General features: G+C 52.7%; 1 protein-coding gene and 1 long non-coding RNA gene across 6 annotated transcripts in view; one reads left to right on the forward strand and one right to left on the reverse strand.

Moving 5' to 3' along the window:
• Window positions 1-17,829, forward strand: part of Tns1 (tensin 1) — a 216,371-nt gene that overhangs the window by 16,133 nt on the left and 182,409 nt on the right. For all 4 annotated transcript variants that reach the window (XM_045147168.1, XM_045147167.1, XM_045147166.1 and 1 more), the window contains exons 2-3: window positions 5,149-5,263; window positions 17,659-17,696. In XM_045147168.1, coding sequence (XP_045003103.1) covers window positions 5,149-5,263; window positions 17,659-17,696 — 153 coding nt within the window. The remainder of the gene's footprint in view (window positions 1-5,148; window positions 5,264-17,658; window positions 17,697-17,829) is intronic.
• LOC123460069 lies at window positions 6,655-17,730 on the reverse strand. Of its 2 annotated transcripts, XR_006636776.1 has the most exons (7): window positions 17,621-17,730; window positions 15,334-15,532; window positions 14,732-14,831; window positions 12,167-12,343; window positions 11,782-11,913; window positions 8,285-8,474; window positions 6,655-7,912 (listed from the first exon to the last, which is right to left on the reverse strand). It is a non-coding gene; the product is annotated as an uncharacterized LOC123460069 (long non-coding RNA). The 2 variants fall into 2 exon arrangements; XR_006636777.1 differs by lacking the exon at window positions 14,732-14,831.

The raw sequence follows: 17,829 nt of genomic DNA on the forward strand, positions 1-17,829 counted from the left end.
CCCACCCATTCCTGTCTGCTCCCTGGTTTAGCAAGGACTCTTTTGGGGGATGCTACTGCCTAACTGTTTCCTTGGGTGAAGACTTTTTTCCCTGGACTTTGGGTGAAGCATTGGCTTGGGGTCGCGGAGAGCTAGAATGAGAAGATCTATCACTGAATGGGATGAGAGAGAGGAAGGCGTTGGGGCTCTTTTGGGTTTCTTTTCTGTTTTCCCTGGATGGCTGGCTCGGAGTTCTATTTCTGATCCACCCCAGGCTAGGGTTGAGGTCCCTCCCTGGAATGTCTGTGACAGAAATTGCCTAGGAAGTATCAAAGATGGGAAAATAGGGGCGGGGAAACAGCAGAAGGAGGGACTTGTCTTCTCCTCTGTGTGGGGTGGAGGACTCTGAGACAGTCCCAGAAATTGGGCAGTGAGCTGCCCTCACCAGATGACAGCTATCTGGAACAACAGATTGTGTGTGTGTGTGTGGGGGGGGGGTGGGGAGGGCAGTGAAGGAGGGGATACCAGGTTCTTCTGCTCATCCTGACCACCAGGTGGTGTTGCTGGGCTCTGGATCAAAGTCGTGGCTTACAATACCTCTTTAGACTTCTCGTCTCTGCTTCCCCTTTTCAGTCTTTAAAAAAATATGTATTTTATTTGTTTGAGGGAAAGAGGGAGAGAAAGAAAGAGAGATAGAGATAGAGAGAGAGAGAGAGAGAGAGAGAGAGAGAGAGAGAGAGGATGGGCACGCCAGAGCCTCTAGTTACTGCACATGAACTCCAAACACATATGCCACCTTGTACAGCTGGCTTATGTGAGTACTGGGGAATCTAACCTGGGACCTTAGGCTTTTCAGGCAAGAGATATAACCACTAAGCTGTCTCTCCAGCCCCAGGATGACCTGGAATTCACTATGTAGTCTTAGGGGGGCTTCAAACTCATGGTGATCCTCCTACCTCTGTCTCCCAAGTGCTGCAATTAAGAGCATGCACCACCACTTGCAGCCCATTTCGGTCTTTTTGAGCTTTCTTTGTGTGTGTGTGTATCTCTCTCTCTCTTCTTCCTCTCTCCCTCCTCTCTTACTTCCTTCTTTCTTTTCTTTTTCCTTCCCTCCCTCTCTTCCTTAGTTCCTGTGTATGTGTGTGTTCAGTGTACATGGATGCAAGGCTAGAGGAAGAAACGGAGTGTCTGCTTCTGCTCTTTCACCCTATTTTATTGACAGCTTTTGTGCATATAGACAATATATCGTGATCATCGTCTCCTTCTACCACCCTCCTTTTTCTTCCTCCTGAGTCCCTCCTCCACAGAATCCCTTCTTTCCAACAAGTTTCTCTTCTATTTCGATATCATAATTTTTTCCCCTCCTATTATGCAGCTCTGGTGAAGGTAGTGCCAGTCACCGGGAGTCCATGAGTACCATGGCCACTTTGTGTCTGGAAGACAGTATTGTAAGCGCTCCTGTCCTTCCTTTGGCCCTTACATTGTGTGGCGGTTTGATTCCAGTGTCCCCCATAAACTTATGTGTTTGGAAAGCTAGGTCCCCAGTTGGTGGCACTTTGGGAATTGGAGCCTCCTGGAGGCAGTGTATTATTGTTGGGGGAGGGCTTATGGATGTTAAAGCCAGCTTCCCCTTGCCAGTGTTTGGCACACTCTCCTGCTGCTGTTGTCCACCTGATGCTGGCCCAGGAGGTGATGTCCACCCTCTGCTCATGCCATTGTTTTCCCTGCCATTGTGGAGCTTCCCCTTGAGCCTGTAAGCCAAAATACCCCCCCCCCCCCCAACAAGCTGCTCTTGGTTGAGTGTTTTCTGCCAGCAATATGAAGCTGATTGTAACACATTCCTTCTGTCACGGTCTCTGAGACCCGGAGAGTATGATAGAGGCACCGAGATAGAGTCTCTTACTAAACTTGGAGCTCATAGTTTTTCAGTTAGGTTGACTGGCCAGTGAGTCCCACAATCTTGTCTCCATCCCCTCCCCCAGCACTGGGGTTACAGGCTTGCACAGCCATGCTTGGCTTTTTCCATGGGTGCTGGGTATCAATCTTCAGTAGTCTTGCACAGCCCTCAGAGCCATCTCCTCCAGCTCTGTCTTTTTGTATTTCTGAAACTTTAGAAAGGTTGCAAATACATACTGCCTGAATTTTATGAAAGCTCCTGGCATGATGGTCCACCCCAAATACTTTCCTGGCCGTCCCACAAACATTTACCTCATAGGAGACAAACATCAACATCAGAAATTGGCATTATTCTCTAATACTCAGAGCCATGGAGTCTCATTGGGAGTCCCCACGAGTACCAAAACGATCCAGTTCAAAATCAGCCAGCGTGTTTATCTGCCATGTCTTCAGCCTGGAAATCTCCATCTTCCCTTAACTTTCATGACCTTGTCACTTGTGAAGAAGATTCCAGGCCATTTAATTTTTAGACTGTGCCTCAGTTTGGGTGGACTTGATGTTTCCTCTTGATTAGATTCAGGTTGTGGCTCTTGTCAGGAATACCACAAAGTTACATTTTGTCCTCAGTCACCGCCTCCCAGGTGCGCGACCTCCACTCATCCCAGTGCGGGTGCTGGAAACTTTGATCGCTTGATTGAAGTGGAGCCCGTCAGGAAAGGCCACTCCCCGCACTTGGGACAGCCACCCCTGCTGCATGTTCAGTTTGGGACAGTGTCCTTCTCTGTAGCCCAGGCTGGCCTTGAACTTGAGGCAGTTTTCCTGCCTCAGCTTCCCGAGTGCTGAGACGACAGATGTGAGCCAGCACGGCTCTCTTCGTCCTTTGTCACTCCTAAGCATGGTGTGGGGAGGTGCTTTGAGGTTGTGAATATTCTATTTTCATCCACCTTTCAGTTTGTACTTGTTATCTCTCCCACAGGAGACTCTCAGAAGCCATTGCTATCACACCGTATTCTGATGTTTGGATCTTCCCCAGTGTGGCCTTTGGGAGCCCCTGGTCCTAATGTCTCTCTGTTCCTCTTGGGTCTTGGGTCTCCTTTTGCTCTGCCCGTCTCTCTTCTCACGCTCGTTCTCTGCGTGTTTGCGCCTTGCTGTTCCCTCCTTGCCGTCACCTGTTCTTCCCTTCCACTCTGCCTACCTCGCTGTGCCTTTTCTTCTTCTGTTTACTTCCTTTCCCTCTCCTCTGCCTTTCTGTCGCTCCTTGCCTCTTCCTCTCTATGGCTTGCTGTCTCTGACCCAGGTGTCTGCATCTCTCAGTGTTTTGTGGTGGCTGCTCCACCTATAATCAGAAGTACATCCCCGACTTGCCCTCTCTGTGGCCACTCTCCCTCCTCAAAACACATAAAATCATCCCCTGTGGCTCTATCTCAGAGCTGGGAGGCTTTGGGAAAAGATGCATGGTGGTGGTGGTTGGGGGGGGGATCCTTGAGAAACCAGACACTTCCAGTACCGCAGGGTCTCTGACCCTGTCTCCGTGAGTGTTTACATGTGCTCAGAAGGGGCATCAGCCACAGCTGTGCCCGGGACAGGGAAAAGTCCGGCTACTGGGTCATTGGTCTGGTTGTGGAGAGACCAGAGTAGAAGGGAGCAGGGAACGCCTCCTATGAGAGATCCCAGTGTGTTTCTTGGCTGGGCTGTGTCTGTGAAGCTTCTAGTATGTTCCCACGTGTGGTTACCAAGGACACACTGTGGGGCTGGGAGAAGGCTCCGTGGTTAAAGGCGCTTGTTTGTAAAGCCTGTGGGCCTGGATTTCATTCCTGAATGCCATGTATTCTAGACACAAAAGTTGTGCACACATCTGGTTTTCAATAGCAGGAAACCCTGACATATGCATATATGCCCACACACACAAATAAATAAATGAAATTTTAAAAAAGGACAAAATGTCAGAGCTGCAGGATTGTAGTGCTTTGCAGAGGGTAAACTGAGGCCTGTGTAAGAGTGGAGCTGTGACTGTCCCTGGGGCTACCAGCAAGTAAGACACAAAGGATGGCTTGGAGGGCTGCAGCTTGCTTCTCATGGGCAAGGATGTACCATTTAAAATAGGGATTTTGGCTGGGTGTGGTAGCACATGCTTTTAATCCCAGCACTTGGGAGACAGAGGTAGGAGGATTACCATGAGTTCAAGGCCACCCTGAGACTACATAGTGAATTCCAGGTCAACCTGGGCTAGAGCAAGACCCTACCTCAAAAAAACCAAAATAAATAAATAAATAAATAAATAAAAATAAAATAGGAATTTTGCTGCAGAGTGGTGGCATAATTCTTATAGTCCCAGCACTTGTGAGGTGGATACATGAAGATCATGAATTCCAGGCCATTTTGGGCTATATAGTAAGATCCTGGCTCAAAGAAATAAAATCAAAAAGGACATTTTTACCATACCTTATTTCCACAGGATAGCAGGTAGCTTTTTGACAGAGCACAAGCTTAGTGTGCACAGGCCCTGGGTTTGACTGCCGGCATATATTTTATAATGTAAAAAATAGAAAACAGGGGCTGGGGAGGTGGCTCAGCAGTTTCAGGCACTTGCTCGCAAAGCTGGCCAGCCTGGGTTTGATTCCCCAGCAGTGATGTAAAGCCAGACACAGAAAGTGGAGCAAGCGTCTGGCATTCAGTTGCAGTGGCCAGAGATCTTGGTGTGCATACATATGCGCGTGCACACATGCAAATAAATAAAAATGTATTTTAAAAATCATTCCGTGTCTATGCAGCTTAAGAGCCTGGCAGAATTCCTTTGCGAGAGAAATCCCGGTCGTGCTTCCCTGAGGCCGGTGTTGACTGGGAAGGGTCTGGGAGGGCCTTTGGGTTATGGTTACATGGGGTTAGGCTGTACTGAGCTTGCTGGAACCTGGGGCCTTTCACATGCTAGACAGGTGTTCCATCCTGGCCCAGTAAAGCCACACATTTGAACTTTGTGTGCTGACTGCATTTTTTGACACCCTTAAAATGAAGCAAACAGAAAGAAAATGATGGATGGAAGCTATACAAGGGCCCGTAATCCCTTGGTGTTGGGAAATGCAGTCACTCTTTTGGGTTCTATCCAGTGGCGCTGCTTGCCTTGGAGTTTGGCATGGGTTCTGTCTCCCCCTGCACCGTTTTCAGACCCTGGGTCCTCTTCCCTTTTCAGCCTCATGAAGAGATCTTCCCTCTGTGCGTCCTGCCTACTCCCCCTCTGCCCTACCTGGTCTGACCTCTGCGCCTTTCTTCCCACAGCCAGAGGATCTGGAGGCCCCAAAGACCCACCACTTCAAGGTGAAGACCTTCAAGAAGGTGAAACCCTGTGGCATCTGCCGCCAGGCCATCACCCGGGAGGGCTGCACCTGCAAAGGTGAGGAACCCACGAACTACGGCCAAGGGAAGGGGCGAGTTGGGCCCAGGGCAAGTGGGACCCCCGTGGGGCACATCCTCGGTCTTCTGACCTGCGTCTGGCTCTCTCATCTATTGGATGATGCTGAGCACCCTGGATGGCAATGTGTGGTGGCATGAGATGGCATGTGGCAGGTGGTGGATGGCAGGGAAACGGGGGAGATTGCAAAGGGGGCGAGGGGCCCAAGGTGTGGATGACGTGCAGGTAGCTTGTGGAGAGCGTGTGGAAGATAGGTGCATGGGATGGGGTGGCATGTAGAAGGCATGCGGTTGGTGTGTGGCAGCCGTGAGGAGCCTTTGTGACAGGTGGGTGAGGGTCACATGGGTGCCGTGGAGATTGTGTGGCGGGGGAAGCATGACAACGTGTGGAAGGTACATGGTTGGTGTCGCAGGGGTACTCGCTGGGACAAAACCCCCAGCCAGAAAAAGCGTGTAGAAGGAAAGGGTTTATTTTGGCTTATGGTATCAAGGGGACACTTACTCAGGCCGGGGAAAGCATGGCAGGAGAAGACAGCTGGGCGTCGCTTCTCCTCATCAGCAGGAGGGAAAGTAAACCAGCTGGGACTGGGGAGTGGGGCTCGGTCATAAAACCAACAAAGCCCCACCCCAGTGACGCAGCCCCTCCAGCAAAGGCTCCATGAGCTGGGGAATCCGGTCTAAGGCTTGATCACCAGCGCGTGAAGCTCCCGAGGACATTTCACATTCAGATCACCACAGTGGGTGTGGAGAAGGCATGTGAAAGACATGTGGAAGTCACATAGTTAACGTGTGGAAGGTGTGTAGTAGCATGTGGAAGGCATGCAGGTAGCATGTGCCTGGTAGCACTTGGGACTACTGCCAAGAAGCCAGGCGCTCCTCTTGGGGTAATCTGAGGTACTTTGAGAGTCCCCACATTGGCTGGCTGCTCAGCTTTTCCAGTCAGTCTCGTCATGTGCTTTGGAAGGGCCTGAGGTCTGGCCCTCCCTGTACCAGAGACCCAGCTGAGCTGTCACAGGTCACGGGGGGGGGGGGGGAACCGGCTCTGTAGCAGTCATGGTGACCCCACTGAATGTGGAGGTGGGAGTGTTTGGCTGGAAGTGGTCAGTGAAGTTTGTTCCAGGTGAGGCCTGAGTGGTGAAGGTCAGGTCTGTACAGTCTGCGGGTGTTTGCAATACCAAAATCAGCCACGTGGTGTCAGCCTCCTCCCAAAAGGTTCCTGGTGGGCATCAGGGAAGCTAAGGACTAGGATTGCTGAAGGCAATGGTTCGCAGTTTTAAAATTTTTATTTATTTATTTGCAAGGAGAGAGTGAGGGAGAAAGAGAGAGAATGGGCATGCCAGGGTCTCTTGCTTCTGAAAATGAACGCCAGACAAGTGCAAGCCACTCTGTGCGTCTGGCTTTACGTGGGTGCTGGGGGATCGGAGCCTTTGCAAGCAAGCGCCTTAACCACTGAGCTGTCTTTCCAGCCCGGTTTGCATTTTGGTAATATAATAAATAGCGTCCATCCTGCCCTGTACCTCCAGGTCTCATAATTTAGTTTCTGTCTCCCTCCATCTCCAGTTCCTTCCTTCTGGTGTCTGTGTCTTCCCTCACTCAGCAAGCATCCAGAGGTTCTGTGATCGGAGGACGCGGGAGGCAGGGGTCAAGGGAGTCCTGGGATTCCTTGTGTGACCTTGGGAACATCTCTGACTTGACTTAACTTGAGTGTTCTGATTGACAAGACACCAGGTTTCTACGAGCAAGCTTCTAGGTTCACCCGGATTCCAGGCTAGCCCTGCCAGTGTGCGGTGGAGGCAGTGGGAGGCGTCTGTGAGAGGAAGGCTATGGCTATGCTCTAGCAACACCACTAGGTGTCAGCACTGGGCCATGGAAGGCCAGCGAGCAGGCCTAGCAAGGGAGGAGGGAAAAGCACTCCTGCCTCTGAGGCCCCAGGTCCACCTCCAGCAGGAGGACTGGGCTCAGGCCTGGGGCCATTGGGCTCACTGGTTGGAGATGCAGGAAAGAACAGACTCACAGACTCTGTGTGGAAGCAGGAGGTTGTGGTGGCTTGAGGAAGGTAGACCTTTTACCCATCGCATTCTTCCTTCATTTACCCATCCCATACCTCTATTCATCCATCCATCTATCCACCCACCCACCCATTCACTCTCAGCTCCCACCAGCTCCAAGCTTCTATCAATCCATTCCCCTATCCCGACCATCGCCCATCCATTCACCGCTCTCCCGTCACTCTCATATATCCATTCATTCTCCCCACACACTCATTCAGCCACCTAGCCACCATCTGTCTCAAGCACCTATCCATCCACCCACCCATGCCATCTGTCCATCCACCCGACCACTCACACTATCCGTCGCATCCATCTAGGTCACTAGATATGGCTGTACAAGTTGTCCCCTGGTAGAGGGGCTGTGGTGGAATAAACTCCAGCCTACATCTTATTCACCGAGCTCAACACAGAAGGTTCCCTGGGCTGCCTGTTTCCTACCGGTCTTTGAGTCTTGCCTCTTAACATAGTGAGCACTTGGATCAGTGGCTGGGCAGCTGTCTGTGGACTGGGGCGTGGAACAGCAAGGCCCAGAACTCATTCTCCACAGGGCACTTCTGCCATAGGCAGCCGCCGCGAGGAACCTTGGGTTTGAACACAGGGCATTAGCCATCTGCTTCCCTGGGCCTTAGGATCCACTGTCTCTCTCCCCCCTTCTTCCTCTGTTTCCTACTTGTCAGACAGCTGCATGAGCTGGAAAGGAGTCATAGGGGACACAGAGTGGAACCCTGGTTGTAAGAGACTCAAAGATGGACGAGGGGGTTGGGGAGCCACAACAGACATCTTTGTGGCACTTCCCAGCTTTAGCCTTAGTTTCCCGTTCTGCAAATCTGGAGGCTGGCTAAGGGCGCCCTGGGGAGGGCCTGCAAGATTTGCTCTTTGGGAGTCTAGTCTGTGCAGGCTGGTGTGTCAACCTCTGTGTGCCCATGTGTCTTCCGGTGCTCTGTAGGCCTGACCTGGTGCTGAGTGCTGGCGCTGACCCCTCGCTGCCCTGGGAGGACACAGTCAGGTGGTCACGGAACCTGGGACGAAGCAGGATCTCTTTGGCTCAGCAAAGATCTTGTTAGGCTTCAGCAGCGAGGGAAGGGGTGTGCTGGAGAGGTCTGGAGGGATGTACAGGGTTTCCCACGGGTCCTGGGAGCAGTGCTGTAGGGGAGACCCATGAATATTGGGGGCAGGTGGCTTAGAGGGAGGCAGGATAGACTCGGAGCTCTGTTCAAGAGTTCTCTCAACTGGAGCAGAATGCCCACGTAGGAGCCCAAAGGCTTCCACGTGGGTCTGGTATGGGGTTCAGCCTTAGGCTACTTCCTCTCTCATGCCTTCTGCTCAGCTTGGAAGCAGGAAGCAGTCACGTCACCTGTGGATGCTCGGTCAAGCCTGTCTAGAAGCCCTCACTGGCTGGATTTGGGGAACCTTGTTCCAGGGAACCCTTCCCCATGACCTTCCTGGGGACCCCAGCTTCCTTCTTGTACCCGAGGACCTCTTAGAGTCATCATGGGCTTCCTGTTACAAGGCTGGAAGACCCAGCTTGTCCCTGTCCGGCTGTGTGACCTTGGTGGAAATACTTCACCTCTCTGGGTCTGATGTTCCCTCTCTATGTGAGAGGTTGGAGTAGATCTGAAGCTCCGAACAGGTCTCCCAACAAACTATGCTGTTGCTGGGGGTGCTTTAGGGACCCAGAAGGGCAGGAGAGAAGTGAAATCTAAGGGAAGGCTAAGGGCCACGGTGGTGGAGCCCCATCCTCTTCAATCAGACCAGCTCTTGCTTTAGGAGTTAGATGCAAGTCAGTAGACGGGTGTAATATTATTTTAAAAAATATATTTTTTAAAATTTTTTATTTATTTGAGAGCGACAGACACAGAGAGAAAGACAGATAGAGGGAGAGAGAGAGAATGGGTGCGCCAGGGCTTCCAGCCTCTGCAAACGAACTCCAGACGCGTGCGCCCCCTTGTGCATCTGGCTAACGTGGGACCTGGGGAACCGAGCCTTGAACTGGGGTCCTTAGGCTTCACAGGCAAGCGCTTAACCGCTAAGCCATCTCTCCAGCCCAAAAATATTTTTATTATTTGCAAGGAGAGAGATAGAAGAGAGAGAGGGAGAATATGAGCATACCAGGGCTTCCAGCCATTGCAAATGAACTCCAGATGCATGCTCCACTTTGTGCATCTGGCTTTATATGGGTACATTGAACTTGGGTCATTATAGTTTGCAGGCAAGTGCCCTAACTGCAAGGCCAGTTCTCCAGCCCAGTGTAACATGTTCTGCTCTTGGTGGGGTGTCATGCATTCAAACCCCAGCTGAGCCTGGCTGGCAAGAACTTGGGCAGCTGCTTTATTTCTCTGAGCCTTAGCTTTCCCACCTTTAAAAATCTTTAAAATGAGCCAAACAGCAAGACACTAGGGTGCTGGGGGATGAAAGGAGGTACTATATAGAACCCTCAGATCAGAGCCTGCCCATACTGTCAGCCTGTCCACACCTGCCTCACACAAGCCCATGGCAAGCACTTGAGCAGTTCAGCTGTAACAAAGAGTTTGGGAGCTGTCTATGGTAGTGCACGCCTGTAATTCCAGCACTCGGGAGGCTGAAACAGGAGGATTGCCATGAGTTTGAGGCCGGTCTGTATCATAGAGTGTTACCTATCTCAAATAGTCAAAAATCCAAACCAAAACAAGAAAAAGGAAACTTCTGGGAGCAAGCCCAGTACCTGGTGCTCAGTGCCAGTAATCTTAGCCCTTGGCCAAGTCAGTAAGAAGGAGCTTTCGTGTGTGTGTGTGTGTGTGTGTGTGTGTGTGTGTGTGTGTAGACTTTGTTTAAAAAAAATAAAATCAACTGGATTATCTGGAAAGATTCTTCTTTTTAAAATAGTTTATTTATTTAAGAGAGAGTGACAGAAAGAGAGTGAGAGAGAGAGAATGAATGGGCATGCCAGAGCCTCCAGCCATTGCAAACGAACTCCAGACGCATGCGCCACCCTGTGAATTTGGCTTTATGTGGATACTGGGGAATCAAACTCGGGTCCCTAGACTTCACAGACAAGCGCCTTAACTGCTGAGCCATCTCTCCGGCCCCATAGAAGGCTTCTTCTTGCTGATTCTTTGGAGGCACGGTGTCCTAAGAACTTTCCTGCCCCGAGATAGCTGTACTCTTCAGTGGTCCCAGAGAAACAGGACCAGAGGGATGTGTGTAATTAGAGATGGAAGGAACGGAAGGGAAGGTGGATGGATCGGTGGCAGGAAGGATAGAAGGGTGAGTGGAAGGGTAGATAGAAGGATGAATAGTTGGATGGAAGGATAAAAGAAAGTATAGATGAAAGGGTGGATGAATGGTCAAAAGAAAGGAGGGAGAGATGGAAGGAAGGAAGGATGGATGGTGGGTGGATGGATAGGTAGGTAGATTGATTCGATTTTAGGGACTAGCTCATGTGGCTGGCGGCATGGCAAGTTGTGACTGGCGGGTGGGCTGCAGAGAAGTCCAGACACAGTGACCGGGCAGCATTCTCTCAGCCTTAAGCTGACTGGGCGAGGCTCACCCACACTGTGGAGGTTGCCCGCTTCTGTTCAGAGTACACTGATTTGTACTTCAAAAACATGTACCTTGGCGGGCTGGAGAGATGGCTTAGCGGTTAAGCTCTTGCCTGTGAAGCCTAAGCACCCTGGTTCGAGGCTCAATTCTCCAGGACCCACGTTAGCCAGATGCACAAGACGGCGCACACGTTCGTTTTCAGTGGCTGGGGGCCCTGGCACACCCATTCGCTCTCTTTCTATCTGCCCCTTTCTCTCTCTGTCGGTCGCTCTCAAGTAAATACATAAAAATAAAAATAAAATCATGTACCTTTAACTGTTGAGACATTTAACCGCTGAGACATCTCTCCAGGTCATTGAGGTCATCTTAAAAAAATACATTTGAGGGCTGGAGAGATGGCTTAGCGGTTAAAGCGCTTGCCTGTGGAGTCTAAGGACCCTGGTTCGAGGCTCGTTTCCCCAGGACCCACGTTAGCCAGATGCACAAGGGGGCGCCCGCATCTGGAGTTCGTTTGCAGTGGCTGGAAGCCCTGGCGCGCCCATTCCCTCTCTATCTGTCTCTTTCTCTCCCTCTCTCTGTCACTTTCAAATAAATAAATAAAAATGAACAAAAAAAAACTAAAAAAAAATACATTTGTGCTTAACCACTAACAAAAAAATTTGAAAAAAAAAAAAAACATTTGCAAGCCGGGCGTGGTAGCGCACACCTTTAATCCCAGTACTCGGGAGGATCGACGTGAATTCGAGGCCACCCTGAGACTACATAGTGAATACCAGGTCAGCCTGGGCTAAAGTGAGACCCTACCTTGAAAAACAAAAAACAAAAAACAAAACAAAAAAAAAATTGCAGAAACTTCTAGAATAAAGTTTGACTAAATAATTTGGGTAACAGGATCTAGCCAGGCTGACACACAACACTAGCCATTGCATACCTGCCGCCCAGGCTGTGAGCAGGGCCCACTGAAGTCTGCAGCAGACAAGGGATCTAGGAGGCGCTGAGGCCTGGCCAGGCCTGGGGATGATGGCTGGGTCAGGTGCATACACTGAGGCTCTGCGCTCATTTTCTGCCCAGGAGGAAAAGGCCATTTAGATCCCAACAATGTGGGCTTCCTGTGTTCCCGGGGCCAGAAGCCACCCCAGCCCAGAGCCCTACAGCCCAGCTGAGGATGGAGTGAGCCAAGGGTGGGGTTGGGACTAGCTCGCCATCCTGCTGGTCACTAATGGCCCTCCCACAGAGGCTCCATAGGGCCACACTGGCCCTGCTGGGCAGAGAAGGGTGACCACCTGTGGGCACAGTCTGCCTGTCCAGGGCCTCACCTCACAGGAGGGTGCTGTGGGTGGTTTTGTGCTTTCAGAGCCCTCCAAGGAGTGGGGAGGCCATAGTCTGCCCAGGTGGGGTGGACCTTGACATGTGCTGTGTCTGTGGTTTCCAGGCAGTGGAAAGGACCTCAGGAGACAGATGTCAGGGTCCTGTTTCTCCCTGCACCTCTAAGCCTGCAAAGAGAATGTGTCTTAGAAGAGAAAGTTTCCACCAGCCCCAGGCCAGCTTTTCCACAGCTGGAATGAGTCTTCCGCTCTTCCATGGGAGGGAGAGGGCGGCGGTGACTGAGGGGTGCTTTGTCTGTCCGTGCTGCAGTAACAGTTGCTCAGGCTGGTAATTTACAAACTACAGACATCTGTACCCACAGCTCTGGAGGCCCGAGATCAAGTCACTAGCGGACTTGATAGATAATCCTGAGGGAGGGCTTGCTCCCAGGTGCTGTGTGCACCTGAGGGGACAGTAAGGGACTGGCTTCCTCCGTGTGGCGAGAGTGGAAGGGCCTGGGACCTCTTAGCAGTTACAGAGAGCTTAGGTCCCAGCACAGGGTTCAGGAAGGAGACACATTCCAATCACAGCAGGGAGGAGGGGGTGTGTGGTGCAGGCTCTCCTGCCTGTGAGATCGCTGGGACCCCTCTGATCCAGGTGTCTAGAACCCTGAGGCGAGGCAGACAGATGGGTGATACCACAGGGCATGGCTGTGGTGGGGGTCAGGCCACTGGAGTGATCCAGCCACAGCTGCTGGGGCCAGAGCGAGCGTTCCAAGAATTTCTTCATGTTTGTAAACATTATGCCATCTCATGACTGCAAGGATGCCAAGTCAGAGCAGGAATCTGACCAGAGAGGAGGAGTTGACTTGCTCTAGGTCACACAGCAACAGCATCGTGTCAGCATGGGAACTCAGGTCTTCTGAGTAATAACTGTGGCCACCGGTAACGGACACACTGCTGACCATAGTTAGCCAGCAAGCAGAGAACTCCTATTTACTTCCATCTCACCACCCAAGGTTCCCGTTAGCCACAACCAACAGCGGATCCAAAAATGTTAGATGAACGTCCCAGGAACTAGCGTTTGAACTAGCTAGTGAAATAGTGTTTGGGGATGACGTATTGTTTCGATTGCTCTGTTACTGTTACCCAGGATGCCCAGGGGACTACGCTACCGCGCCCCACTCTATAGTAACCGACCCCTGTGAGGTAGATGCTAATATCAGTCCCACTGTGCAGGTGAGGAAGCAGAAGGTCACAGCGGGGAGGTCACTTGTCTCAGATCACATAGCTGGGCGAGCCAGCTCGGCTGCAGAAAGGACCAAGTCACTGCTACTCTGGGACCCTGCTCGTCCACCCATAGGCTTGGTTGCTGCTGATGGTATGGGCGCTGACCAGCTCCCAGTGTCCTGACTGTCCCCTCAGCAGGACCTGGAGCCCAGGGAGGGCTTGTCTCACCCACGGTGTCTTCTCTGCAGCCCCAGAACTCCAACTTTGTCTAGGAGTTTCAGCTGGGCACAATCCTGACAGTTTAAAGGACACTGTGCCACATTGACTAAGGTTGTACTTCTGGCGGGGGGCGGGGGGACAGGCAGGGGATAATAAGTTGCCACGGGGAAGCATATGGGAGTTGGGGGGGGCGGAGGTGGGAGCAAGCCATAAAGAAATTCCAAGGAGCTGAGGATTCTGGGAGTGCAGGGAAGGAGGGACCATCTCTGAATGCCTGATTAGATAGGGAGGGACGATTTGAACTGGACCACAAAGGACATATTTGAGTCCTCCATTGCAGACTCGAAAAGCCTATCTGGGGACGTTGATGTGGCAGGAGCACGGGCTGGGGATAAGAGTGAGACCAGGCTGTGCTGAGAAACTGAAGGGCGTTATAAGCAAGGGTGTGGTGTGCTGTGCTTGGCAGTGGCCTGTAGATGGATGGGGCAGGAGGCTAACAGGGAGAATGGGCACAAAAAAGGGTGTTGGCATGAACTGGTGTATGGTGGGACCTGGCATTCCATAATGTCTTTGGAGTTTCTTTCTGAGACAAGACGATGGAGTGCTTGACAAGATGAGAAAAGGAAAGGAGTTAGGAGAGGCACATGTGGAGGTGGGACCCAGGAGATGGCTAGTGGTATTGGGTCCCAGCACCAGCCAGCACTGGCCCTGCTTTCTGAAGGATCCTGGGCTCTAGCTTGTATTCTATTCATCTTACTGCTACTGGACCTGGAGGTTTAAATTCAATACAGAATGGCTCTTCCACAGTATGAGGGCCAGGAGTGTGTGAGTGACTTGGTGGGGTGCTTCTGGCTCAGGGTCCCTAGGGGCTAAATCAAGGTGGCTGCATGATCTTGTAGACCCGACGGGGGCACGGCCCACCAGCCTGGCTCCCTCATAGACCAGGGGAGCTGGCTGGCTGCTAGAGTGTCCTTAGGATAGAGCGATTGGCTTCCTTCAGTGACTGGGACTTGAAGTCACACTGTCTATTATGGCTTTACCTCAGAAGTCACACGCCATCAATAGAACTCTATTGGATCATGCTGAATTTCCATCATTGTGACAGAAAACCTGAGATAACCAACTTACAGGCAGATAAGCTAATTTTGGCTCAATTTCAGTCTCTGATGGCTCGGGATTGTGGTTACACAGACATGGCAGCAGCTCATGCTGGAGGAGGCCTGCTCACCTGTAGTCAGAAGCAAAGAGAATCAGGAAGGGGCCAGGCTCCCAGTATCCCCCTCTGGTGACCTAACTTCCTCCTTATGCCTGGGTTCATCCAACTTTCTTCCCTATGTCAAACAAAATACAGCAGAAAAGCACACACTTATCTTGCTCACACTGCAGGGGCATCCGTCATTCATGGCGGGAGGGCGTGGCTGGATAGGGTGGACCACCATAAGGTGACCAGAAGCAGAGGAGAATGCCTGTGGTGTGTGGTTTTCTCTTTCTCCTCTTATTCTACCTGGTCCCCAGTCTCTGGGATGGACTGCCCACATAACCCCTTGGTTAATCCTCTCTGGAAATACAGACAGACCTACCCAGAGGTGTGCTTGATTAATCTCCAGGGGCTTCTCCAGCCAATCAAATTGACATCAGCCCTAACTCCTAAAGGGTCCACCACCTCCCCATCGCATGGGGAGAGGAAGGGTTTGATGATCTGCTGATCCACCGAACCTGAACACACTGACCTGCTTTTGGTCATCAGCCCTAGGCATGAGTTCTCGGAGGCTGGCTGCCGCAGTTTCCCTTCTTGTCCCATCCTCAATCTTGCATTGGTCCGGCACACCCGCCTGGCTGTGGGTCACAGGCCAGTCTGCACAGGCAGTGGGCCTTCCTCTGAACTGCACGGATGATGTCAGGCTCTGGGGTCTGCGGATGCGGCCCTAGCTGAAGAGGCGATGGTGTGAGTGAGACAGGCAAGCTCCACTCTTGAAGTCCGGAGAGTCTAGCGTGGGCAGGTAACGTGGCTGGAAGCTACCCAAAATGACTTCAGACTGTGAACTGCGCAGACAAGGAGCTGGTGAGGGTGCTGAGAAAGACTAATGGATGGATACCCACTTTGATGTGGGTGGTCAGAAAAAGCCTTATGAATAGGAGCCAGCCTTGAGTGGATTCCTGGGGGATAAGAGGAGCTCAGTCCAGTGCCGAGTGAAGGTGAGGATGGAGGTCCCAGGGGTGGGAAATGTAAAGGCCCCGTGGTAGAAAAGAGCTTGTGTTCTGGGAACCATCAGCAGTGTGGAGGGCAGACCCTGGAGCAGGACACGTTTCTGATGATTCTCATTGGGCCCTAGTGTCTAGACTGAGGTGGGAGGTCTGCAGTGGACAGTTAGGGAGTTCTTTTGGTTGAATATGAGGTGAGGTGGTGGTGGGGGGAGGGGACTGAATTAAGAATGGCTGAGAGAGAGTGAGGTGGGGGTGGTTAAATGGTGGGGTGCACATAAGGCTCCAGGGGAGACAGTTGGGTCCAATTCAGTGACTATTTTTTAAAAACATTTATTTATTTGAGAGAGAGAGGGAGAGGGAGGGAGGGAGGCAGGCAGGCAAACACAGAGATGCTATGGGTGCACTAGGGCCTCTTGCCATTGCAAATGCATGGGCATCTGGCTTTATATGGGTACTGGAGAATTGAACCCAGGCTGTCAGGTTTGGCAAGCAAGCACTTTTAACAGCTGAGCCTTCGCTCCAGCCCTCAGTGCATACTTTTAAGTCCCTACTCAGAAAGAGAGATGTACAGAGGGAGTGAGAGACAGGTCCCCCACGCCTTGAAAAAGCTCCCAGAAGACAGTGGGAGTCAGGGCTTTCCCAGTTCTCTCTTCAGAGATCCATGACCCCAAAGAGGACATGGGGGCGGGGCAGGAAGGCTCTGATGTGATAGGAACACCTGGAAGGGAGGGAGCTCTCACCTGGATGGGGGTGAGTAAGCGGTCTGTGGGGGTGCCTGTCATGTGTGGCAGGGGGTGAGGTGGTATTCTGTCCCTGAGCTGTGCTGGGGGCAGCCAGGGTCAGCTCAGCCTTGCTAGGACCTGGTTGAGTCACAGGCCTGAGCTGGGGCCAGGACCAGTTGTGAAATGGTGAGACCAAGGTGACATCCCAAGCTTCACTGGCTGGCTTGTGGGGCGCCCTGGAGCCTCTAGATGGGCTGGGGTTTCTGGACCTCAGACCCCCTGTGGAGACCCGTGGCTGGAAGCCGGACCAGGTGAAGTATGGTAGATCAAATAGCAGGGGTACTGGAGGTAGGGGCTGGTGAGGATTTGGGGTGCAGCCTCTTTCCTCTACCTGTCTTTAACAAGGGTTATGCAGCAGGACCAGGGTTAGGGAAGGGAGTTTGAGGGGGTCGGACAGGAGCGCTCGAGTCAGTGCAGAACCCAGCTGGAAGAACCTCACCCACCCGTGGGACCGGCTCCTGAACCCTCCAAGGAGTGCCAAGGCCCTGGGGGGTGGGGCGGCATGGCTGGGGACATTCCAGGCTTTGGGAACCTGATAGGAAATTTGATTCCAGCTTCTGGTGGTGGGAGGAGAGCAAGTTCTGTGTGTGTGTGTGTGTGTGTGTGTGTGTGTGTGTGTGTGTGTACTTTTACTTACACGCAGGAACTTTTTGAGTGTCTACCCACGTGTCTGTGTCACCGATCCGGGGGGGCTCCGTGGCCTCAGTGTGAGTGAGGCTGTTTGCACGCGGGTCCTGGGCCCTGGGGAGCGTGCGTGGGGGCCGAGACTGGCGGTGCCCTCGGCCCCGCTTGCTCGCCGCCGGGTGTAAGGCGAGAGGCAACCCCCCCCCCCTCCGCCCCGCTAGCTCCAAGGCGGGCCTGGCACAGGGCCTGGGTCCCGGGCCACCTCGGCCCTGGCGGGGCTCCAGCGGGGTCCGCGCACGCCCCCACCCCCGGCTCCCGCCGCGCACCCCTCCCCCTCGCCGCTCCCCCTCCGCGCGCGCGGGGGGCCGGGGTGGGAGGAGATTGCGCCCGAGTTTCCATTTCATACCTCGCGGCTAAAACTTTCTTTCTGTCTCCCTCCCGCAGTCTGCAGCTTCTCCTGTCATCGGAAATGCCAGGCCAAGGTAAGGGGCGGCCGCGGAGGACCGGGGTCGGCGGCGGCGGGGGGTGGGGTGGGGGGGCTCGGGAAGAGGGGGGGGGTGAACGGGCGGCGCCCCTTCTTTGTTTATGCAAAGCGCCCGGCGGCGGGGGGCAAGG

Source organism: Jaculus jaculus, chromosome 4 (genome assembly GCF_020740685.1).
Source record: "Jaculus jaculus isolate mJacJac1 chromosome 4, mJacJac1.mat.Y.cur, whole genome shotgun sequence".
Taxonomy (NCBI): Eukaryota; Metazoa; Chordata; class Mammalia; order Rodentia; family Dipodidae; genus Jaculus; species Jaculus jaculus.